Source organism: Clinocottus analis, unplaced genomic scaffold (genome assembly GCF_023055335.1).
Source record: "Clinocottus analis isolate CAN_PGR_092001 unplaced genomic scaffold, fCliAna1.0.p SCAF_2, whole genome shotgun sequence".
NCBI lineage: Eukaryota > Metazoa > Chordata > Actinopteri > Perciformes > Cottidae > Clinocottus > Clinocottus analis.
In genome coordinates, this window is record NW_027175931.1 from 10,543,128 (window position 1) to 10,567,324 (window position 24,197).

Below are 24,197 nucleotides of genomic sequence, written 5' to 3' on the forward strand. Positions count from 1 at the left end.
ATTACAAGAACAAAAGTTATCTTAATTACTCATACAACGCATCAATCATTAGTATTTAAATTAATTTATGCTATTCTACATGAACAGATGCCGAGAAGTCGTGTCAGAGTTAAAAGTCCAAAACGTATAAAGCAACCAAAGGGATTTCTTCTGCTATCAAGGGCGTGCGCACTCCCGTCAGAGCGTGAACGCGAGCTTCATGCGCGCTCTCGGCTGAAGGCGAATGCAGCAGCCAACGAAAAAAACAAGCAAGCAGCGCCGGAGAGACAAGACGGGCACAGTTTACCTTCACATCACAAGATCAGATTCTGGAGCGGAAATTTCACGCCCTGTCGGGTCGTGTTACCGTTAAAGAAGGGTTGAGGATATTCACGGGCAGAAACAATAGGGTGAGTTCAGATAGTTTTCAAGTACAGTACCGGTCGGGGTTGAAAGAATCTGGCTTTTAGGTGGGGAAAATGACGATGTGGCTGTAATTTTTGCACCTCCTTTTTATGTCTCAAAATGGCGGATAGGCCGCTTGGACTGGAGCAGCAGGTACCTTGTCAGCGGAGTTTATCCCTGTGTCCAGATACCCAATTGTGTGCAATGCGTGTAATTCAAGTCAGCCACGGTCAGCTACTGAATCAGGTAATTGTAGCTAATCGATTTAGAAAGTATAGTACGAGCTTTTTCAGTTTGTATGAAGGTGAACGTACGAGCTAACTTTCTGACTGCATCGTCAGTAAGCTAACCCAGCTAACGTTAACTTTAGCTAACGTTAGCTTAACGATAACACAGTTAACGTTAAGCTACCGACTGGCACCGTCGGTAGGTCGACCAAAGTCGTGAATGACCGCAGAAAGGAGATATGTCATGGTTGTAGGTTTGGCTGGGTCGTTGTAAACTACAGCTACATTTGCCTTCAATGCCAAGTTATACTCTGTAATTAGCACAGTTAATAGTGCAGCCTGTCACTCGTGTTTTTAAAACCATGACAACCAAACGCAATGGCGATCACACGTCGTCATTGCTAGTGTCTAAAGGTCGCTATGTGACTCGTTTAACGTTTAAATTAATATTAGTGGCCCGATGCCCGCAGCATTTAGAGAAGGCTTTAAGAAATATGAGTCATCTGGTTTGCGTTGTATAATTGTTTGTGGGATTACAAGTAGAAGTGTGTGTGTGTGCATATATATATATATATATATATATATATATATATATATATATATATATATATATATATATTCAAATGTCAAACAATCCTGCTGCAGTTGTGTAACAGAGATGTGCCATGCTACCAGAGTATACCCTGTCTGCTGTCTTCGCTGTCATACTGGCGGATACTCGTGGTGGTATGCTCAGCTGAAGCGCCCATCATCATCTCTGCGACTCGGTCTGCTTCATGCGGTTTGTTGGCAGAGTGTTAGAAAATCTGGGTGGAGCACATCTCAGGCGATGAGTTTGTATGTATTGCATCTACCCAGTATTCAAGTGACTGCCTTGTTTTCCGTTTGCACGTTTTTCTCACGCATTGTGAGGCTGTATGATTTAAGGGATCGGGACATGATTTTATTTGGACCGTGGGCTGAAACTGGGATGGATGCAAATCATCGCTGTGGTGAATCACACGGTTGTTCGCTGAATTCGACAAGCGAGATCAATCGACATTTTGGACAACCTTGTCGTGATATTGGAAATAACGCATTGGTTTAAGTAAGAATCGTTTACTCGTTTATTTTTCCCAGTCACGCCTGGATGCCAGATTAACTGGAATTATGCTTTTTTTTCATTCTGGAAAACAGTGTGTAGCTTATTAAATACACGTTGACTGTGTGCTTAGCTCTCAGGTTAAAGCATTTGTTTGTCTAAGACGGTTTTGAGCTTAATCAAATTCAACCATCTTGAAGATTAATGTAACCCCTTACGTCAACTTGTAGTTATTTTGAAACAAGTTTTTTTGTGAACCTAACAATTATATGCTAGTATGCTACTATTAAAACACAACAATCCCATTCGTATTTAAGTTACGAATAAGTGTAGTGTACTGCACTACACTGAAGGCTTTCTTCTTAAAATCACTGAGGATTTTTTCCCCGACATCTTTGAGTTTACTCAATCATTTTAGCATAATACCCTCTGTTGTTTCAATGCTCGTTTATGTTTTTACCAACCTCGCCCTGATTGAGAACACTTCTTTTGTTAAATGAAAATGCAACACAATTTGAGTACAAGATATTATTAAAAGCCTGATATACAGATCAACTGTGATGTTGAAAATGGCTCAAGGTTCAAACTTCATCGCATGGTATTTGTAATGGGCTTGAGCTGCGTATTGATATACCCTTTTCTTTGTTTGACTACTTGAAAACATGAGCTTATATGAGAACAGCAGCTCTTTCTTTCAAGCTATAGACATGCTTAGTTGTTATTACAGTTTACCTGAAAGCATTCTCAGTAAGTCACTAGTTTCATCAATTGTTGATTGCAATAAGTGCCTCCTGGCAGTCAGTCAGTGCGTTTACATGATGGTATTAATTCGAATCTTGATTTAGTCGGACTATGCTCTCTTTCGGGGCAACTGCTATTATCCTAATATTCATGGCATTGAATAAATCAAATCATTGTCCGAAAGCATGTCATATCCGATACGATAGATGGCGCTGTTTTCATTACATCTAGTGGTGATACAGCCATCTCCGCTTGACCTCTTCACTCTTCATAATGGAGAGAACCCCGCTACCTTCGGTGGTTGTCGGGGAGCTAGCGGAGAGCAAATAGGGAACTAGCAGCAGCACTAGCAGGCTACATCAGGGAGCTAGCGGGGACACCCACCGAAGGTAGTATCGGCTCGTAACCCGACTTTTACGTTTGTTTGTTTCTGCTGGCCGTGACAATTTATCGTCTCTTTCGACTTCCGGGTCACGACCTGGAAGAGGGGGAGGGAGAGGGCGGCTAGATCTTGAGCATGCGCAAAGGCGCATAGTCCAGTTACTAATCCGATTCACCGTTTACATGCCGGGATGTCCGAATTATCAACAGAGTTGGATCGAGTTATCCAGGGGTGTTAATCGGATCGTAGTCGGACCGCAATTATTCAAACAAAGGTGTTTACATGAACAGGATAATTCGATATTAGTCCGATTTTAAGCCAGTAATTCAAATACATTTAACCACAGTCACTTTCTATTCAGTTCCTCCAGCAATAAAAACAATGCAATACCCATTGTACAGGCTTCAGCCATTGCAAGAACTGCTCTGCTGGGAGTAGTTGCCATTTGAAGGGTAAAGCAAAGAACAGCCACAAATTGCGTAGGTTGTTCCTTATGGATGTCATTGGGGTAGTTTGTGTCGGTTGTAAGAATAGCCTGCGGAGCAGATGTACAGTTTTACCTAAGGGGCCCTCCTCTTCATTTTGTGTCAACAGTCAACAATGAGTGTGAGTCTGTTTATCTTCGCAATTGTTTTGAGCTGGAGGGCAGATTGATAGCTATATGATCCTCCTTCTCTGAGCTGACGGTAGCACATACGTTATCCACCAGCGATCTGAGAGGCCATTACTGACCTGCATTCAGCAGCAACTGCCCGTCGATCTACAAATGTCTGCTTAGATTGTGAAGAAAAGTCTGTGAAGAAAGGTCTGACAAAGTGGACATCAAACTGACACTACAGTCAACAACATGTAGTTGCTGTTGAATACATTTTTAGCAACCAGTTATAGTGGTTGTCTTGAGAATTGAAAGGTTTGATTTGAACATGCTTCATATTTGGCAACAGTAACTGACTCGGCACACACCTCCAGTCTAAGTTTGAGCTATAATAATTTAAACCAACAACATGTTGGCAAGACGTGAACACCCTGGGCAAATTGAACAAGCACCTCATGACTGCCAAATGGAACATTGCTTGTACTGTGCAATTGACTCAAACATGTATTAATAAAGGATGGTAACTAGTCTTTATTAGGTTGTTCCCACTTGTGTATGCCGGTTTGTTCTGGTATGTGATTTTTTTTTTTTGTTGTTGTTCCTGTGAGCTTCCTGCCTGCTCAGTCTTTTATCCCTCTTTCTGTGGATTCTGATCAACTAACCAGGCCTCTAACATCAGGTAACACAAGTGATCGGATTGTGGCTTGGTTATTTGATTGTCAACATGCATTTCTTGGTGTGAGAGAGCAAGATGGGATTGAAGTTTTTGGACAAACAGCCAATTAATTCCTATAATTGCTGCTGTGTTGTTAAGAAAGTCTCCTTTTATTTGCCACTGAAAAAAAGACGTATGTAGCTGTATAGTTTAGTAAGGCTTGATGATTGTTACAACACATAACTGACAGAGGCACCTTGCCGGTTGCACCAACTGCAGATTGAAAGCTGAGCCAGATGTTCACTCGGTTAGTGATAAAGCTCTTTGGATAATTTGTGTCAGAGTACTTTTACCAAGAACAACTGTTCACAGAAACTGGCAATGATTAACAGAATATTCAGCTTTCAGGCCCGTTGGGTAGAGTTGGTTTGAGAATATGGACAAGTAGTGATGAATAGGCCTCTACAAAGGCTTGTCAGAGCTGCATCACATTACCAACTTTATTGCTTGAGATGATACATGCCCCTTGTTGATCTAGCTAACAACCCAGTGGTCCACTCTAGGGATGTACATTAATGTGCAGTTGTCTTCTGAGGGAGAGATGCTATGCCACACTCATCTTCATCCAAATTTGAAAAGGGTTGGTACCACTGCTGAAACCTAAATTTAGATAATTTGTATTGTCTCCTTTGTATTGTGTACTCACTGCTAAAAGTCCTACAATTTGCTAAAACCTCTGTGGAATACTGTTGCATCCTCTGATATTTATCTATCTGTAAAGATTTGTAGTATAGGTTCTAAATAGAAGACTACATATTTTATTAAATCATGCAATCACATGAGAATAGACCTGAATCACCAAATACACAACAATAGTAATTTCATTGCTTTAATTCAAAATTATGTTTCAATTGCTTAGGGCAGAGGTAGCCAACACTGTGCCTGTGGGCACCTTGTCGCCCGCAGGTACCACGTGAGTCGCCCGCGAGACGTGTTCTAAAAAAAAAAAATGTTATCAACCGACCATGGTTGCGTTAAAACTCTTCTCTGTATTGCAAGCAGTGGTAACGCCCCGAACACGGGCGCGCACAGAGCACACACTTACACACGGGCGCGCACACAGTGGACACACACACACACACACACACACACACACACACACACACACACACACAGAGAGAGAAAGCGAAAAATATGTTGCGTGCTTTTCAATGGGATTTGCTGCTTCAAGCAAACACTATTTTAAGCTAACAGCTATCAGTTTTAAAGCCTAACAGTTCAAGTACATGCGGGTCAAGACCAATAGGCAGCATCATGGAGTTCCATAAACAACGTTTCTGACTTTATCGAGAGTCTCTGGGCGCAAGAGGAAATGCTGACTTTAAATGTTCACCGTACACCGTTAACAGGCTGCTCTGCGCATGCGCGACTCGCAGATTCTTGGCATTTTGCCAAAAGCCGATCTTTATGAGATCTCCGTGAGGTCTTTTCTGCTGTTGCGTCTTTAATTAGAAAACAGACCTCAGCTCATTAAGCTCATTTTTAAAAAGATGTGAAGAGGAAAGCAGCTCAGTAAGCCACTGATACAACCTGATGCTTACACATCTGCACTTATTCTGTTTTGCAAAAAAATAGCTTATTGTTTTCCACAATAAGTTATTTAGTAGTAACTAAATATTAGTTATTTTTTCCACGGATATAACTTTATTTACATTTTTCTAACAAAGTGATTAAAAACATGTTTTTCCTACCATCATTGTTGTGGAAATTGTTAATAATTATTGTGAGGAATAATTTACATTGATATGTGATCAGACAGTTCACATATAGTATAATTAAAAGGTGATCTGTGCGACTTTCTTGTCCAGGAAGTTCGTATCAAACAAGTAGCCCTTCGGATTATTTTGTACCTCAAAGTAGCTCTCGGTTCCAAAAAGGTTGGTGACCCCTGGCTTAGGGTTTTTGTCTCCCAGCTGAATTCACCTGAAGTGTTTGTCTGCTATTAGTTTCAACTAACTTTGTCAACATGCAGAAAACAAACGGTATTGTGAAGTCACCCTTGGCTATTGTTTTCTTGCATCGTTTAGCAATGTTGCTATTTTTGCATTTTATATTGTTTTCCCTTGGGCAGTAGTGCTCCATGTTGTTTGTGAAAGGTTATACGGTAACATTCCAGAGACACAGGTAAAATAAAGGTGAAGTAATTAACAGAAAATGAAGGCACTCCAGATTCCAGCTGTTTAGGAGCTTTGCTTTTGAAGGAGGAAGATGACATAAGAGACCAACAGAAAACTTTGCTCTACATTCCTCAGGGGAGTTTTCATTTTATTTACACATGGAAGTGTTGTACACATACCATGTCTGCCATACTTGGCGTACAGCAGAATAATATTTCAAGTTTGCATCATATCACCTATGTTTTTTTGATCAGATGACATCAATTGTTCAGTATTGTTACATGTACATTAACTGTACATTGAGTTTTTTCTTTTTTTGGTCTCAACAGTTTTAGTAGTTTCCAGCTTTTCTCTAACATTTTTTTTGGAAAGAAATGCAGACATGTTACTCTGATTTAGGGATGGGCATTCGATGAAATTGTCTTAATCGATCGTCAGCAGAATTAACGATCGATTTTCGATTAATCATTAACAAAGGGGGCGTGGCTTGAGCCCGTTACTGAGGGTGCACAGAGGTCCTCTTTTTCCCAGACATGTCCTCTTTTCGAGACCCAACAAATGCGTCCGACAGGGATTCCAAAGCGTTCGGGATTTTGCCTCATGGGATATTTATGTTTCTCTGGGTCTTTCACTAACTAATTATTACGCACTTACAAGTTTTGAAACGGTACCATATGATCCACCTTCTTGCGTGAGCTCTAACTGTAAAGAAAACTGTCATTGATGGACCGATCTCAGGGTTGCCAGATGCACGATAATGATCCTCCAAATACAACCATTTTGAGCCTTTGGTACGATACTACGCCATCACCAATCTGGCAACACTGAGCACCTTGTCACCTCCACTCACAACGAATATCCTGTTACGCTCTGAAGAAACTAGTTCGGTATAAAACATCGCTGCATCAATAATCGACTGGAATTTCAGCCGATCACATTCCTGTAAAACAGTTTTCATTTCCGCTATCGACCATGCGACATTAACAACTATTTCAGCGTTATACTTGTTGTGGAAATACCACAAACGTCGGAACATAAAGCGCCCCTGTGTCTGGGTTTATAATATTATCTGTAGTCGCTCACAGCTGAGTGTCTGAATGAAGCCGCTTCCATCGCTCATTCAGGGGGACCAGCAGCCAGTTGAATTCCGCTACGAAAGGACGGCGGAGACCTCGGGCGGAGCTTCTCCACGCTTTGGCAACTCAGCGTCCGGCGAATTTTTTGCCAAAGTTGAACCATTTCAACCCTGGCGAAAGAGCGAAAAAGGCGAATATTGGCAACGCTTCTTCGTGTCATTTGTGCCGCCCGGCGAAAAATTTGCTTTTTCGCAACCATTCGTGTCCGTGCATTGACTTTGCATGTAATCTACTTGGCCGAATATTTCACAACGTGAACAGATCATCACACTACGCAACAGAACATGCATTATTTTTATTGATGAAAACGCAATGTAACCGACGAAATTCTTAATGATCAATTAATCGATTGTCGATTATGCCCATCCCTACTCTGATGTATTCCAATATGATTTTTCTTGGTTTGATTGAGTGTTTTGAAGGAAATGTGATGTTTGGTGATCACATTTTTTAGAAACACAAGTCCAATTCATACAGTGGACTATATAGAGCCGACTTTATGCATAGATGGTGATACAATGGGTGTGGTTCATTACAGTTTAGACTTGCCGTTTGGGTAATGGATTCTAAACTAACAGACAGAGGGTGTTTTTCATTATTCATTAAAATGGCATTTTAACAACAGATAAGCTGTGAGGACTAAACAGGAAATTAAATTAAATCTCTCAAAGCAGTCAGCTCCATTAGAGTAAGGGGCTCTTTATTGTACAGTTCCTGCCGCTACACAAAGACTGAAGAATCAATGGGCAGAAGACGCAAAACCATTATTAACAGTCGGTGGGCAGATTTATAGATGCACCATGGCTGTAGCCCATTCCAAGAAGACACAACCACATTTCCTGCTGAGACAATAAGACTGATTATGTGCAAACGTTTTGCTCAATACTGAAGGCACAAATGAGATTTGCAGAGAGAGGATTCTAACACAATAATGGATACTCACAGCAATGACTGCTGCCAGCAGCACAGAGGGACGTATCAATATACAGTCGTCCCTCGCTATATCGCGGTTCACCTTTCGCGGGCTCGCTGTTTCGCGGATTTTTTATTTTTTTATTTTTTACAGCGTACAGTATGAATGCTCATTGTGTTCTTCGCCCTCATGAAGCTAAGGGACTGTGTCAATCAATCTCCGTGCAGAGTCTCCTGTACAGGACAGAATACGTCCGGATTAAAAGTCTGCGGAGAGGCTCCCGGACAAAGAGGCGCAGTCAGAGGACCTCGTAGATTGATCATTAAAATAAAATTTGTTAAACATGTTCGGGCTTATTTTTTAAATCCGCGAAACTTTGAGAGTGTTTAAATAAGAGAGAAATGTGAGAAAATGTTAATGCCTGTCTGAGAAAAGTGTATAAAAGTGTGTGGTTAGGGGTTTTACGGTCTTAAAACATGTATAATAATGGTAAAAAATAAAGCTCACTACTTCGCGTATTTCGTCTATCGCGGGTTATTTTTGGAACGTATCCCCCGCGATAAACGAGGGACTACTGTATAGTATATCATTTCACACACCACAGCAGTTTTACAGGTTGATGTTGAGGGCACATGCCTTTTTTAATGGATGTTGTGTATGGGGAGTATTTTTTTAGCCCTGTGTCATCGCACTGTTGTGGTGTTGTATCCATTAAGCATGGCAGAGTAATTGGCAACAGACAAAAATGTCCTCCATGCTGTAAATCTACGCAGTCACACAGCCACAAAGAGGGCGTGGCTTATCTCCTTAGCCTTTCACTGGGAAAAGGCATCTTTTCTGCTATAGACAATGAAAGAAATAACCATTAGTTCTGCTTTATATTTGTTGTGTAAATTCCATATACGTCAGAACATCAAACTCCATCGTGTCTGGGTTCATAATATTATCCATAGTCCCACAACAAGGTCTGAATAACGGCCCCTATCAGTGTTACTTCCGGGGGACAGGCAGAAGTTTGATTGAACAGCAGCAGTACTGCCGTGACGAGCGGAACATCTCAACGCTGATTAGCTGACGCAACTATGACTCGCGTTTTTTTGTCGCCCGAGTTGGAAAATTTCAACTCGCGCAGCGTGTCATGCCCAACGCTCTGTTCGCCCCGCGACAAATTTGCTCTTCGTGTCGCCTCAAACGCGTCTGTCGTATCCCCTGCCTGAAAAGTTACGTCTACGCAGCTGTGCATTGACTTTGCATGTAATATGGTCATGCAATCAAATCTTGTCGCGTTTGGTGTCAATACAGCATTTGGCTGTTAGGTTGCTTATAAATTCATCAGATTAGACTGAATGGTACATCAGCAGGCATCATGTTTTGAATATACAAAACCAAAAGCTGCTGTGATGCATATGAGTAAACAAAAACAGGAGTGAAAAGGAGTTTTTTTTTCTTCTTTTCCTTCCTTGTGGTAATGTCACTTCTGCAAATCAGCTGAAATGAGGAATGTGAGAATTTTCCTAAATTGCAGCTTCCTGGGGTGTTTCTAATCTTCGCGTTTCCTCCAAACACATCAATGTTTCATGCTGCTCCTTTCACATGTAGCAAATCTCACTCCTAACCCACATTGTCTCATGTACACGTGCCTGGCTCTTTGTGGCTGGATATAGTTTTGTTAGTTTTTTGCAGATCTCGAGAAAGAGGTAAATTGGCTTAGTTTGTATTTTTGTTTACTGGTTTGGCAGAGATTTTGTCAGACTGGTCCCAGTAGACTAAGAGGCTTATTGTAGCTCACAGTTAACATTCTAGTGGGTACCTGCTTTGGTAAAGTGCTTTTCAAGACCACGATGCAATCGTCACATTAATGTTGGCTGCATTGAAATGCGGCCTAAAGCTTTGCTGATTTTTATAGCAAGCGCTTTAACAAGCGTTATAACACAACATTCTCAGCTTTTGATCGGTATTGGCCGATCAAATTTGTTCTACACCAAACTATTGTCATTATGCCAGCACTATTTGTTGGCCTCTCCCTCACCTCAATAATACACTTCTGACAAAAATAGATCTTCATACTAACATGCATTTTTTGCTGCCAGTCATAGGGATTTCATTATACCATCAGTCAGGCCAGCCAGCTCCTGAGGAGTGATCTTAATGAGACAATGGGTTTGGGGAATTTGACGAGCACAGCCGTTGCTCAAGCTTACTCGGCAGTGTCCTGTTTTTCTTTTCTGTTGGCAACCTGGGAGGAGAAGTACATTGCTCACGGAATGTGGGTCAGCTCTTGTATGATCACAGAGACAAGAATCTGCTGCCAGAACAGGCCACAGCTCTAAGACCAGACTGGTGACATGACGGATTATGAAGGTAGATAGTAGTGCAGCTGAAAAGCCAATGAATGAGTGCTTTATTGGAAAGAATGTGATTTTCTTTTTATTTTCTCTTTTTAAAGAAATGTTTGATAAATGGACTTTGCCTTGGTGGTTTTAATGTCTGTCTGGTTAAAAAATAGCACTGTATATAATATGTGCTACCCTTTTTTTGTTGTTGAGTTGCCATTTTGACTGTATTTTTGGTGCAGACATTGCAGTACTCCTTTGGCCTATAAACATTTTCATCTTCACCCACTCTTCATGTTATCTGTCATGCATACCTAATGCTGACTTTCCCTCTTCCTCCTCTCCAGATGCAGTGTAGACTTGGCTGGTGACTGGTCTGCAGGCTTGCCACTTCTCTTGTCCCTGGAGTCACCCAGTTGGGGGGCAGATTCCTGCATTCCCCTTCTCTCAATCTTTGTCTGGACAAAACCAACTGCCCGCCGCTGGAGTACGCAGCTCATCCTTGACCGTGTTGCTTGGATCAGCACAGCTCATCTCCTGACTAAGGAGAGTGCAGCAGCTGCACTAGAATTACCTTCTACCAACGGATCCTTCCTGAACCCTGCCCACACTGCCCCATCACCATGGTGCTGTCACAACGGCAACGAGATGAACTGTAAGTTGTCAACATGCCTTTCATAACATAGCTGAGTTATGAACATATCAGATTCTGAATATATGGATTAAAACATTGCGGTTTTAATGTTGTATCTTTTGCATCATGTGACAATAATTAATTTCATTTTTATACTAAATGAACTTTCATGCACAGACACACGCCCACTTCCACAGCTGCCCAGTACAACCACATTCTTCTGGTGTCACTGTGCAACCTTGATGGAATGAACAATGTTAGTTGCTTTCAGTGATCAGCTGTTAAACTCTCCAGCTGGTGTAATGACAATTTTCACGGCCTGCCACTGATATGTACTGTTTTAATAGTGAGAAAGAAAAAACATTTTTTTTTTCTTTCTCTTCATTAAAACAGGACATGCCTTTTTTTAATGATGGTTTCATTGCGGCTAAGCATAGATGTGTATTGATTACTAAAAAATTCTTAGTTATGGACATTTGTCATTTATTTTCTCCTTTGTACTTAAACCATTCATCGAAGAATCAATGACGGGGTTAAGGTTCCTGAGCTTCCCTGAGATCTTGCAGTACAAATGTATTGATCCTCCACCTACACTACCTTCCTCTTAAAAGTGTGTCCTCTTAGGTTAAGATTAGTGCCTACTTTTGCCCAAACATATATGTAGAGGAAAAAAACAGCAATCCAAAGTGTTGTGCTGTGGTACTTGCGCTGCTCAGAGGGATTTCACATAAAACTCATATGAGAAAGATAACCGAAAAGTCATTGCTATTCTTAAAAACTGTCTGGCATAGGCACTGAAGTGGCATCCAGACAAAGAAATATCTGCACATATGCTGTGTGGTGTATTTTGAGAAAGTGAGAGAGGCTGTGATAATGAGGGAATTCTAATATGGCGCTGCTGAGTCTGTGGGCTTGGTAATTAACCCCTGAGGCGGGAGATAAAAAGTTAAGGTAACTCATTGTGAGTTACAAGGTCATGAGAAGGAGATGGGATTTTGTTAATCTTTCGTCCTTAAAAATACCTTTCCACTTAAGATGTTAGTTAAAACCGCATATTTAAAAAAAATATCTTAGATATTGTTTTCTCTGACTTAAACAGAGAAACAAATGCTGTTTATGTTGAATAGAATTCACATGACAAGGTTCTTAACATTCCTCACTATGTTTCTGTGTTGTTAGATTAGCACTGTGGGCGGGGTCTGTTGGTATGGCGAGAGCTATTGGAATGCTAATCTTTCATGCTATTTGCTATTCAGAGGAAGCTGCCACGGACTCCATTACCCCTTCTTTCTCCTCTGTTGCACAAGTCTCTGGCCCCATGTTGCTTACAGGAAACAAGTGTGGGACCATCACACTACTTGAGTCACATTCAAGCATTCTTCCCATTGGAGATGTCACTTAGCTCAGTTGGGGCTCATTGAGTTTGTCGGCTATAAAGTACCCCTAAGATCTTATTTCCTAAATAGCAGCCTCATTTAGGCAAGCCAGCTTAAAAACCCAGTGGCCCATTTTACATCAGGCAGAATAGCTGAGGGGTTACTGGGAACAGTGACCGGTGGACTGTCTGCCATTCATGCTATTCACGCTAAATCTTTCATTGGGGTCCTCTCCTTTTTTTGTCACAGCCCTTTTTAACACCAGGCAGCAAACAAATAGATTTTGTTCCCATTGTATTTAGGCGATCTCTCTCCTGAGCAGCCCTTTAGCACGGTTTGAGGAATGATCTCTGTCCATATTATTACCATACGTGAAAATGCACAATACATGGCCTTTGGGGGTCATAGAGGGTGTGGATGGAGGTTTTTTTTTCGAGTTGTGTGGATGCTCGTCATAACCGTAGCCTGTGTGTCTTCAGAACAAATGTTTTGGGCATTTAATATTCCTTTTTTTTTTTAGGTGAAATCAAATGACCAGAAGAACAGATAACAAGAGAAGGTAGTTTAGCAGAGTTGTTTTTGTCTTTTCCAGTATACATTGACCTGCTCTTTGACACATCCAAAAGACAGCATAACGGTTATATTAGCTGTGTGGAACAACATATTCTAAAAAGAGAAATAATCTTTGTCCCCCAAGATGTGTGCTGTTTTGTCAGCGCCTCAGTCAGATGCTGTGATTGCGTAGCAGCCTCATAACCACTCTATTTTCGTAGGCATAGCCAATGAAAAGCACATTTGTGTTTCTTAACAGGGTCAGGAGACTCGTCCCCGCTGGCGTGGGGTAAAAATAGATGCAGAACACAAACTATCTGCTCCCCTGTAAGACCTGCAGGCAACCATGTGCAGATGGGTCTTTGCCTTTGAACACTGCCTTTGCTTTACAAAGAAACTAGCCTCAGCCTTCTCCATGTCTTGGGCTACAAAATGGTTCATATGACTTTCTTTTAAACCATGTAAGAGTGTAGTACACCAAAGTCAAAGCTATGGCATGAGGAGTTTATACTGGCATGAGGAGTTTATACTGGCAAAGGACATCTGTTTTATTCATTGATATTTAGATCGGCACAATACTTTCTTTTAGATGTATTCCAATTATTTTTTCTGCTAATGAAAAATCCAAATCATTTTTAAGTAAAATGCGCAAAGTACCTCCCCACAGGGAGAAAGGGTGCGGGGAGCCTGTTGCAGCACACCGCCATTGAGAAAATGTGCCTGAGAAGGGCCAGCCAGCGCCATGAGGTTTTAAGATTAAGTGGTACACTTGATTTAATTTTCAGTCGAGAGCACCTGCTGTACATCCTGCTTTTGTCTTTGTTTTGTATCATCACTACATTTCCAATGTGTCCTAGATGCAGAAGCATACAAGGGTGTCTTTTTGGACGAGAATTAATCAGTTTTTTTTCTCCAACTTTATAGTTGTCAACAGAAAATGGGATATTGTCATGATTTAAGTTATTTATAGCATAACTTATTTTAGTGACTTTTCAAATCAGTTGGCCTACTATAGTGCACAACCCCTTTTTTTGAATTGAACATCACAGCATTATTTACACAGATTTGCCAATATTCCCTTGTTTGATCCAGGGATACAGAATTTAAAATCAAATATCTGTATTAGTATTTTTGTAAGACAGGTGCCTTCTATGGGGATTACACACAGACATTTGTTCCTGGAACACACAAACACTTGGCCTTACAATTTTGTTCTCAAGCTTCTTTTTAATGGTGACCATAGTAGTGATCCCAGGGGGGTGCATCGGCAGGGGGTCTGCCAGCAATACCAATCGGATTTTTCCTCTGGACTGACACAGATGGATTGACATGGTAACAGTGTCTGTGTTATGGACCCACCATCCCATATCAATCATCAACATTTTTTATCTTGCTAGTATCCACTCACTGGTTTCCTTACTTTTTGCTTTTAATATCAACCAGACCATTCCTGTTTTTAATGAAAGAAATCGTTGGTTGCATGTTGTTGTGTGGTCCTTTTTACGTTGAAAACATTGATTTTTTTTTTTTACATTTATAATGGGAAGCTATAGTCACTCTGTGCTCTGCCTATTCTAGTTATCCTCCGTTTATGCTAGCTTTTAGTATACACACTCTCATGGGAGGATTTAGGAAAGTACACTTGTCAAAGCTTTGACTTTTTTGTTCGGCCAACAAAGCTTCGTCATCACCATGTGACAAAAAAATGTGTGCACGTTACACAATCATAGAAAGTGTGATTTCTTAGTGTATTTAATGTCCAGACCTGGAAGCATATTGCACACACACACACCTTTTCCAAAGTAAAGGTTAATATGTTGTGTTAACTCTGCAGTCATTACAAATAATTTTCTCTTCTTTGGTTCCCAGTAAAAGAGACTTTCCACTTTGAAGTCTTCTGGCTAAAGGGTTGAACTTCACTGCAGTGCCTGTAACCTATATGAAAAAAAAAACTGCGTTCTTTCCCTCACAACCCACCTGTTTTACATAAAATTCAACAGCATTATGATGATCGGCTTTTTTTAGAAGCTTTGGGACTATTGAAAGTTGGGAACCAAGTAAAGGGCAGAACTTATGTCTTTGAAATTACATGTTTGATTCATTGCCTGGTTAGTCGAGGTAGTGATTACCTTGAGGAGACGCGTCTCAGTATTCCAATGCTTGGTGCGTCTCATCAATCAAGTGAGAGAAATGGATTAGTTACAGTGTTCATGGAGATCCAACTGTAACTGGGCAATTATGCAATCCTGTTATATGATTTTTGTGGAATGCGTCTCCTTGAGAAGTTATCAGATGTTCAGTACTCAGCTGTTAATATGAGGAATAAACTTAACCGTTTAAGCGTTTAACCGTTCTGCTTCTCGTTACATTTGTGCTTCCTTAAAAATGCTCAACTTACTCTCTATAGACGTCCCATCAACTCAAACAAATGAAGGCCTTTAGTAAATTGTAGAGCTGTACCAGTTCTGAAAAAGATTCCTAGATTCTTTAGACATTTTTTTTAGTCCCCCAAACTCCATCAGTGTTATTGAAAGTGCCCTTCGTCCCCTTTCTGTTAAAACAAAGGACACTGACAAAACATCTGGAGTACTATTTGAATCCGATTGAAGGTTCAAATTAGAACCATCTCTAACACTCCAAACCAATCCTCTAACCCGGAAAAAATCATTCATGCATTTACCTTTTTTTTTAGACTTGACTCCCTTTTGGTGTGACCAAAAGTCACTCTCTTGCCTCCGACTAGTTCAGAATGCAGCAGCTAGGCTTCTCATTGATTTTGACATATGACCTCGTATCACTGTTCGTTTTAGTCTTGTTTTCACTGATCACTTTTAAAGCATGTATGGTTTTGGTCCCTAAATATGTAGAAGAAAAGTTGCCTGCTTATGAGCTAGCTGGCAACCTTAGATCCTCAGATGGGACCTTTCTGGCTGTTCAAAAGTTGAGAACAAAAATTAAAGGTGACTTTAAAGGCCCCTTGTTTATTCACCACATTACATGTGTCCTAGCTGCTTGAATATTTAACAGCAATGTTGGTTACATTACCAACAACACTTGTCTTTTGTTTTCTGCTGTTTGCACAGTGGCAATCCTCTTTAAAAAAGAACCACTGGCACACGCCTTTTGTAAGCGGTATGAAGCAACATCATAACCTCATCACACGGTGCTGGCATTACATTTGTTTTCAAACTTTACATAGGGAACAAAAACTCTGAGGTGTGATATATGCCTGGGAAATAACCCATAGGAAGTGGAGTTGTATATGTGCAGAGGGACCTTTCAGGGAGGAGACGTTAACTTAACCTCCTATTAAACATTTATCAGCCGTTTTGAAATATTAAACGGGTCAAAACATCGTCTGGTCTAGAAATAGTCGTGCCCATAGACAGATATTTGGCACAGGGCAATGGCCAGGCAAGCAAAATCTCCTTTGTGTAAGATTAATGAGAGCATTTAGAGTCCACCTGTAGCAGATGAGAGTTGTGTTTCTTTAACATTTAGGCAGTGGGTGGGTAGGTCAATGTGTTTGTAATTAAATGGATCATAAGTGGTGCTTTGTCAAGAGAGTAGGCGTAGTTTCTTTGTTGGGTGACTTATGTCCAGTCTCTGGAAGTCCATTAAAATCAGTAGTTATTGGTCATTAAGTTTATGAGCTTCACACACAGACAATTCAACTATAGCACAAGACATTGTTGTTGGTCTTGTGAACTTCTGATAAACATTTATCGCTTTTTTACACAAAAAACGAACGAACAAACTGTACATTGGAAATAATTGTTAGTGATAGCCGTCATGTGGTGCTTGTGAAGTGTTGCGTGCTTTCAGACAGTGAGCGGTCGCTGTCACCTCAATTGTTTTTTCATTTACAGTCTGTAGCAGCCGTACCACCAAAGTCTGTCTGGTTCCGCTCAACTGTGCTGTTGGTCACACTAAATGGCACAAATATGAGTTAAGGTTAATACAATGATCAATGAAACCGAACGGTCCTGCCACCACTCGGTATAGCTTAATATGTTCTAACCTTATTGAGATTCTCTTTATGTATTATGCAGCACACTTCAAACAGCTTAATAATTAAATGGTTTAGTTACTAAAACTGCTCACACATTTACACAGACTGCAGTGAATTGAAGGAAAGTGTGGGGGCTCCATTAGAAAGTGTTGCACATCTTTTTTAAATGGAGTGAATGATCAATGAGCATAAAGTGGGAGGAAGTGATGTCACTGGCAGACATGCTGGCTGACTCACCCCTCTTTTCCGACGGATGAGATCATGCATCTCTCCTTGTCTCACCCATATCTCTCTGTCACAGACTGCTTCATTCATTAAGGGTTTATAGTACATAAGATATCTGCTCTATATCAGGGGTTTGACTGACCACAACATTGATATAATCAATGCAAAAAAAATGAAATACATTGCTGTTGTAGTTTTTGGAGCCTCAGAGAGTGGGAAGTATTGTTTTTGGCTTCACTGAAAAAGCCTTTTGATTTGAAATGGAACAAGTTTTCAGCTACATTGTGGGCTTTCAGGCTTTCTATTGTTCTTTTCCCCTTTCTATCGGTCTTCTCTGTCCTTGTACTGGCCCTGCCCTCTTTTTCACTATCTCCCCATCACGTCGTCGAGCTTGGGCTAATAACCATGGAAACCTGCTGCTTTTCTCTCCATTCAGTGGACATTATTAAACATATTTCCCCGTGTTTTCTTCTAAATCTTCAGGGACTGGATATATTGAAAACTGCATGATGTGTGTTTCTATTTTTTTTTTTTTTAAATTTAAAAACGCATCTATGTTAAAGTGGGGATCAGGGTAGTGTTTGGTATTTAATGTTTGCTTAAAGCACTAAATCTCTTTAACGGATATCAACCTTGACAATATTGTTATCTGCAGCATATACAGGAGCTGTTTTATAAATATTAGCCCCCATTTTGTTCACTTGCTTTTGTGTGGTTATGTTAGTGTGTTGAAATAGTTTGAATGTTTACCAACTCGTCCCCTCTAGTTACTTAACCAGCTCTACCATGTGGTTTGTATACAACACCATGCAACTTACTTACTGACCTCTTTGGGGAAACCGGTTTCTTAGTTTTACAAGGCTAAGAGGAGACTAGAATAAAATACGTATCTGTTTGCTTGTATTGTCCATAGCACACATAGTGACTCATCAAATCCCTGCAAAGAATGAGATTCCTGTATAGAAGTAATTTGTTTATGTAGAGACATTCAACGTCTTTACATAAGTTAAATCTTTATAGTAGTGTCAGGTCAGAGTTTCATATATGGTGTGTATTGGCAGCTAGGTTGTTTTCTTAATAACTCATCCTCTGAATTAGACAGTAAATGGCTGGTGTGACATCTTGTTGTTGGGTTTGTTGGACGCACTCTTGGTCATAATGGGCGGCAAACCTCCTGCTCAGTTCCTTAAGCTTGCATTCTTTCACATGGTGAGCAGGGGGTGACTCGTCTGGTTGCAAAAAAAAAAAGAAGGAAATCTACCAGAAAATGAAAATCTCACTTGTTTTATTAGCTCAATATACATTGTAGTAATTTTAGTTTAGTTAGTTTCTTTTTCAATACAGTGACATTCATTTAGTGAATTATGGTCCCATTTTAAATAAAATAGAATATAAATCAGGCTATGCTTTAGGGCGTGGCTACTTTGTGATTGACAATTAGCTACCTCAGCGTTGTGTATATATAGAGTATTCTGTATTTTTTTCATTTAAACCCATTCACACTTCTTCAAGTTTTATAAAAGTAAATTGTTGCTTAAATATATCCCAGATTTACTTGGCTTCTCCCTCTCGTCACTTCTAGTTAGAAAAAACAAGATGGACGGCTACAATACTAGCCTGAAAGTTTCAAATCGGCAGTCCCCAAACCCATGGGTGACGTCACGGCAGCTATACACTCTCTTCGTGTATACGTTTTATGGCTCACACACACCATTCTGACACCCCCCCACCACATAAAAGCCTCCTTTGTGCCTGCAGCTTCCTTTGCCTGCTTATACACTTTCTCAGACATGCTAGCTCACCTCAGCCCTCCCCTTTAGTTGTCTTGACTTGAGGCAGGCAGGGGCTGTCACTGGAGAAGATAACCTCCTGCTAACCTTGAGCTGTAATAAGGCCTGCTCCTGTTGTCTTGGGTATTCAGGTGGGCAGAGGGAGATGGGAGATTCAGTGTTTAACACTGACCAAGAGGGCACAGGGGGCACAGGCTGGGCTGACAGATTGTACCCTCTCCCCTCCCCCTTCAAACCCCTTCATATTGGCACCTTAAAGCCTTGCCTGCCTGACAGCTTGTCGGACGCCTATGGGTGATGGGGTTCGCTTTGTCTGAACATAGGAGGACTGGAATCAAGGAAATATTGTATTTATATTAGAGTCAAATATCATTTTGATCAGACATTCATGAATATAGTGTCTTTGTTTGCACTCTTCATCTCATTTTGCAGTATTTTCAGCACGTCTCCTCCCAGTCTTGAAATCAAACTCCTACCCTTAAGAAATAACCAGCGTTCCATGAGGAGTTCGATCATTTAAGGATTCAGTTATTCAAACCATGTTATTCAAGTTTCAAGCATATAGTTGGAGGGTCTTTCAACTACAGCAACTCATTTGTGTTAACTAGTGTCTGTTTTTCTGTAAATATGTTAATGTTTTAGGCTTTGACATAACGGATGTACACTATACAGTAATATGGATTTGATTGTTATGTAAAATATAATACCAACATATTTTCCTCATACATTTCAACTGAGACATTTTTGATAAAGGAAGGGAAATTTATCTTTTAATGTTTATTTTTTTTTTACTTTTCTGCAAATGAATCTTATTTAATCGAGCAATTAACTATTCCGACTAACTGACTTGAACCTCAATAACTCCTGGAAAATGTAACTTCTGCTGAGGCTGCAATCGTAAACAATGTGTGTGTCTCAGTATCTTATGGCAGCCAAGGAGACAAAAAGAGATTGAGGAAAAATTGCTTCCTTTCTCCTCACCTTTTTTAGCGCTGCCTGTCTTGTCTATTGTCTGTCCTATCCGTACATCTCTCTTTACATATTTTAAATGGCTGGTTAAAATCACACGTCTGCTACTAGCTCCATCGTTGTGCCCGCTTTCAGAAAGGTGTGCTGTCTTTGAGTGTTTTTTCTGCAAACTGAACTCTAGTAAAATAGAACTATCCACAAAGTAAGTAAGTGTGTGTGTGCGCGTGTGTTGTTGGAGTTGGCGCTAGACTGCTTTCTTACATACCATGCATTTTGATCCTTAGTTAGAAACATAAGTCTGGATCTGTAACATTTACATCTTTGTCTGACACATTTCCTGAACATGCTAATTTTCTGTCTTTATTTTACAGTTCTGAATACAACTACATTACTCGTGACATTTGAACAACTATCTTCTCTGCCAATCAGGAAAACTAATTACGGGTCCTCTTTGTCTGTTTCAGAAATCGAGCGATAGCCGATTATCTACGTTCCAATGGATATGAAGAAGCATATTCCACTTTCAAGAAGGAGGCGGAATTAGATAATGTGAGTAGATGATGGGTGGACACACTTATCCGCACAGCCAATCAGAACCAATTTATACAAACAATATGCCTTGATTTCCACTTTATTTCTCATTTTAGTCAACATGTGCACAAGTGTGACCGGGAGCACCTGCAGCCAATTATTGTGGTCTGTCTGATTAGGGGGTCTCTGCCACAAGCTACTGCTAGTTCATCTTGAGAGAAGCTTTTATCCACGACACTATCTATATATTGCAATTATTAATAGTGTGGGGCATACTCTTTTTTTTCTTCCCTCTTTACATTAATGGCTTTACTCTCTGGTGAAATTATAATTGTTTGGGGGTTGAAGATGTTTATACATATAATATAATACACTTACTATAATGTAGTCAAGTACGACACCACCTTTAGGCTATAACCATTAAAATAATCATATAATTGACTACACATTTCTGTCCATGTTGACAACAACTGAATATTATGATTCTCCATTATAGCCGTTTCTCTAAATGTACCCAATAAAATGGCAGGAAAGTTAATTTTCTCCCTAGATTTTATGATTAACACACACTACTAGAAACTCTGACCTGACTTGTTCACATTTGTAATTTTGTACCTTTTTTTTCTCTTCCTTTTGTTTGTTACCCATGATTTTCCAGCCATTTTTCCAGTAATGTTAGCAGTGAAAAAACATTATATTGCTGTTGTAACAATTTTGTTGTTTTTGACTCCTGCACATTGGATTTAAAATTAAACTATGGTTATTTTGACTACATTGACTTTGAGGGTGTTTACTGTTAATAATGTTGATTAATTTAACGTTAAGCTGAATTGCTGGTAAAAAGATGAAAGCTTCCATGTCAAAGCTCCATCAGAAGCAGAAAAATGTCTGATTCTTAGCATCATTTCCCTGAGGCCACCTAAGGCATTTTTGTGTCAATTAAATGTGGTTAGATATTTAACTTTAATCCTTGTGGCTACTTCAATTTTAAGGTTAATGCTATGAGGCAATGTGCATTTGCAGGTTTTCATAGTAGGATTGGTAAATAAGTCATACTTTAGTTTTTATTTACCTCTCAAAAGAGATTGTAAATGCATGCATAATATATAAACATACATTTGTGTGGTTACTATCCACTGTAGACAGACTGGCAGGCGGCAGTGAAGTCTGGCACTTCTCGTGTGTGTCTTGTGTGTTGGTGTAATGGGCAGGCAGATGGCAGATTAGATGATGGCAGACTTGTCCAAACCGGGTTCCCTCTGTTTTTCTCTGTCTGCAGTGCCTCAGTTCATGCCTTTGTCTTCATAAAACACCTCCTGTTGGTCTGAGGAATCACTTCTTGTCATTAAGAAGTGTTAAATATAAGCCTCGGTGGTGCCTGCAATTCTCCACACCTTTTTAGGTCCCCTTTTGTTTCCAGCCGAGGCTTGAGGAGCTCGCTGTGAAATTGGAGTGCAACGCTAATTTTCTCCCTCACTGGCACTCGTGGTTGTCTGTCAATTTGGGTTTTTGATGCTTTGATAGTTAGTAACCGCCTCGAGGCGGCATTGTACACATAGTGGCACCAACACTGTTGTATTGGGTCTATACAACAACAAAGCCAGCTCGACAGATTTGCTGCTTTTCTTTGTTTTATATAATGATAATATCTTGAAATAAAATATCATTGGCTATGTTATTGTTGGTTGGTTAAAGCAACTTAATGGAACAACATAGGCTCTGAAAAAAATAAATTAATGAAGACAATAATCAGTAGGTCGATGGAAAATGATCATTAGTTGCAGCACCATATTTTATTTGTACATAGAGCCAGAGAAAAAAGGCCACCATATTGTTTGTTTCTTGGCAGTACAGCCTGCACTATGTGCTGTGAAGTCTGTTATGTAAAAGCTAGTGGCCAGCTTGTGGTATTAGGCTGCAGGTGGAATCAGGCGTCTGTCTGCCAGGACTGCCACAAGTTAACTTCCACCGCTGCCTCCACTACCGAGTGTGTGGCCAAAGCTGCCTAAGTCTTTCTTGTCTGCAGAAGATTAGCTTGTGTGAGAAGGATTAGGATTTGGTTGTGTGTAGAATATATGTGTTTGTGTGTTGTACAGTAGGTTGGTGGTGTCTGACAGTGGGTGTTGGGCCTGTGAGGGGTATGTTAACAATGCACTGTTCTTTTTTTTTTTACTAAAGCCAAAGACCTCAGCTTGCCCCCCCCCCACCCCCTCCCTCCCCCCACCTCACATGATTCAACGATTATGCTGAGCCCTTGACTTTGATTGACTTTTGTCATGTTTGCCTGCTTTTTCCCTCCCTTCTCTTCTCCACAGAATGAAGAATTGGATAAGAAGTATGCCGGCCTTTTGGAAAAGAAATGGACCTCAGTCATTAGATTACAAAAGAAGGTTTGTGGGGTTTTTCCTCCTCTAAGAATGCTTGTGGGGATTTAAGTCTTGTGAACGGTTCATGATATTATTGCTGAATCCACGGTTCACACTGAAAGGAAGTCAACCAAGAAACAAAAAGCATTAATCCAACTATTTTATGATAATGAGTTGAAACAAACGCTCTAGCAAATTCAAGATCCTTAAAACCTTTGTTTCTTGCATATTTTTATATACTGAATTCTCTGCCTCCTATGCGATTAACCTGTACCTGCATACTCTGGGCAGGTGATGGAACTTGAATCCAAACTGAATGAAGCGAAGGAGGAGATCACCCTGGGTGGGCCTGTAACTCAGAAGCGCGACCCCAAAGAGTGGATCCCACGCCCACCAGAAAGGTACGCGCTGAGTGGCCACCGCAGTCCAGTCACCCGCGTCATCTTCCACCCAGTCTTCAGTGTCATGGTGTCCGCTTCTGAGGATGCAACAATAAAGGTCAGTGCTGCCAGATAGTGCGATGATGATGATCTGAAAAAAAAAGAAGGAATTGTTGCAGAACTTACCTTCAAAAGGGGCTCTGAAACAAATTACCAGAGCCCCCAAATAACAATAAAATGGTGTTGTAACAGTTTTTTAGGGTTTTCTGTCCATATCCTGCTCAGGGCTGAGAGTCGCCACTTCACCAAAATACAGCCACATCAGTTGATTAGTTTTCTGTCTTTGGGTGAAGATGTGCAAAACCACTGCTGAGGTTTGTAATGAAATCTTGCAGGGTTGAGCATATGTTGATGTTTGTTTCCAGTTCAACATAACCATTTACTGCATGCACTTTATGTCCATATGCTTCTCAGTGCACTTTAATGTTCCCAAAACCACACTAGGTCATGGAAACATAGATAATAACTCTTAAATGTCTCGTGATGACCTTGAAGCTTCTTAGTTTTCCATGAATGAAAAGCAGTTGCTGTGCCTCTCTGACATCTTATATATAGATTATTATTAACTGTGGATATGTAATTGCTCAAATGAAGCATTATACTAAATGCATCAAATTGAGTTTTCTTTCTTTCTTTTTTTTTGCTTCAGGGTAATTTATATTTCATGGAACGTGTGTC

The 24,197-nt window shown here is 40.3% G+C and overlaps 1 protein-coding gene across 4 annotated transcripts in view; it reads left to right on the plus strand.

The window, feature by feature from the left end:
* The first annotated feature begins 211 nt into the window (after positions 1 to 211).
* LOC137790315 (lissencephaly-1 homolog) overlaps positions 212 to 24,197 on the plus strand; it is a 34,222-nt gene continuing 10,236 nt past the window's right edge. The window contains exons 1-6 of one of the 4 annotated variants that reach the window (XM_068584440.1): positions 212 to 389; positions 516 to 630; positions 10,972 to 11,279; positions 20,647 to 20,731; positions 23,029 to 23,103; positions 23,371 to 23,577. In XM_068584440.1, coding sequence (XP_068440541.1) covers positions 11,248 to 11,279; positions 20,647 to 20,731; positions 23,029 to 23,103; positions 23,371 to 23,577 — 399 coding nt within the window. In that variant the 5' untranslated portion in view covers positions 212 to 389; positions 516 to 630; positions 10,972 to 11,247. Of the gene's footprint in view, positions 390 to 515; positions 631 to 1,440; positions 1,699 to 10,513; positions 10,653 to 10,971; positions 11,280 to 20,646; positions 20,732 to 23,028; positions 23,104 to 23,370; positions 23,578 to 24,197 lie in introns of those variants that run through there. The other 3 variants (XM_068584441.1, XM_068584443.1, XM_068584442.1) reach the window with 3 other exon arrangements.